The sequence below is a fragment of the Echinococcus granulosus genome (assembly GCF_000524195.1).
Source record: "Echinococcus granulosus chromosome Unknown EG_S00434, whole genome shotgun sequence".
In the NCBI taxonomy this organism is placed as follows: domain Eukaryota; kingdom Metazoa; phylum Platyhelminthes; class Cestoda; order Cyclophyllidea; family Taeniidae; genus Echinococcus; species Echinococcus granulosus.
Window position 1 is genome coordinate 3,205 of NW_020170813.1, and position 907 is coordinate 4,111.

At 41.6% G+C, this 907-nt stretch overlaps 1 protein-coding gene across 1 annotated transcript; it reads right to left on the bottom strand. All coding sequences in view use genetic code 11, as the record gives it.

Annotated features, from left to right (window-relative positions):
* Positions 1-386: 386 nt before the first annotated feature.
* EGR_11163 (hypothetical protein) lies at positions 387-698 on the bottom strand (the record flags this gene model as incomplete). Its single annotated transcript, XM_024500410.1, has 1 exon — positions 387-698. One exon carries the CDS (start codon positions 696-698, stop codon positions 387-389), a length of 312 nt encoding a protein of 103 aa, XP_024345176.1.
* Positions 699-907: the final 209 nt, after the last annotated feature.

Below are 907 nucleotides of genomic sequence, written 5' to 3' on the forward strand. Positions count from 1 at the left end.
TGTGGTGTCTATTCTGCAGGTGCCTCTTCGGGCCATGAAGCAAGACTTAAGGGGTTAGCAGTGAGAAGGTAACAGAGAAGAGTGATAAACACGGAGTAAAAAGTGGTAGTAGGTCATAGCATTCCAATGTTCGAGATACATGGGGCACGTTCAACGCAAAGAAAAGGTAATATTGCCTTGAGCAAACCTATAATTAAATGTTTAGGCTGATAGGAGGAAGCTGCATGGAGTATGGATAAAAGCAGGATGAGTTGGGGAGAGGAAAAGTGTAGATGTGGACGTCTAGAAAGGTAAAGTGAATGGGAGGAAATGATGGGATAACCGGTTTTACTGAGCTACGTTGATCCTGTGCATTGTTCAAACTGCCTTCAAAAGTTGCCTCAACATTATATACAACTCGAATCTTTGCGTTGTTGAATGACGTCGTTTTCTGTCAAGGAGATGTTACTTCTGATTTGACAACTAGCAACACATAATATGTTGAATATATAATAGTGCACTGCCAGTATATTAGGGTGAAATATTAATAACATGCTAATTTTTCCAGTTGATATATCGTGGTCCAGGTGCCCAGCAGGCGGATCAGCGATCGGGGTGATGGTCCAGACTGTTGCTCGAATCGCATTTCTTGAATGCACCTGTTGTGATCTTCTTATGGTCCGTTCTCTTTTTACTTGTTTTCTTGAATGAGAATCCATTTAGCAGGATATTTCAGTCATTATAACTACTGTGTACTAGGAAGATGGGAGCGTGATCCTTTACATTAGCACTGTTTGCTAATTTATCATTGGAAGTGTCCACATCGGTAACACATGTACTTGACCCCGTGAATTGGGCTGCAGCATTTTGGGTGGTGATGATGGTGCCACAAGAAGAAGCAACAAAATGCATTCTTCAATGGAGACAA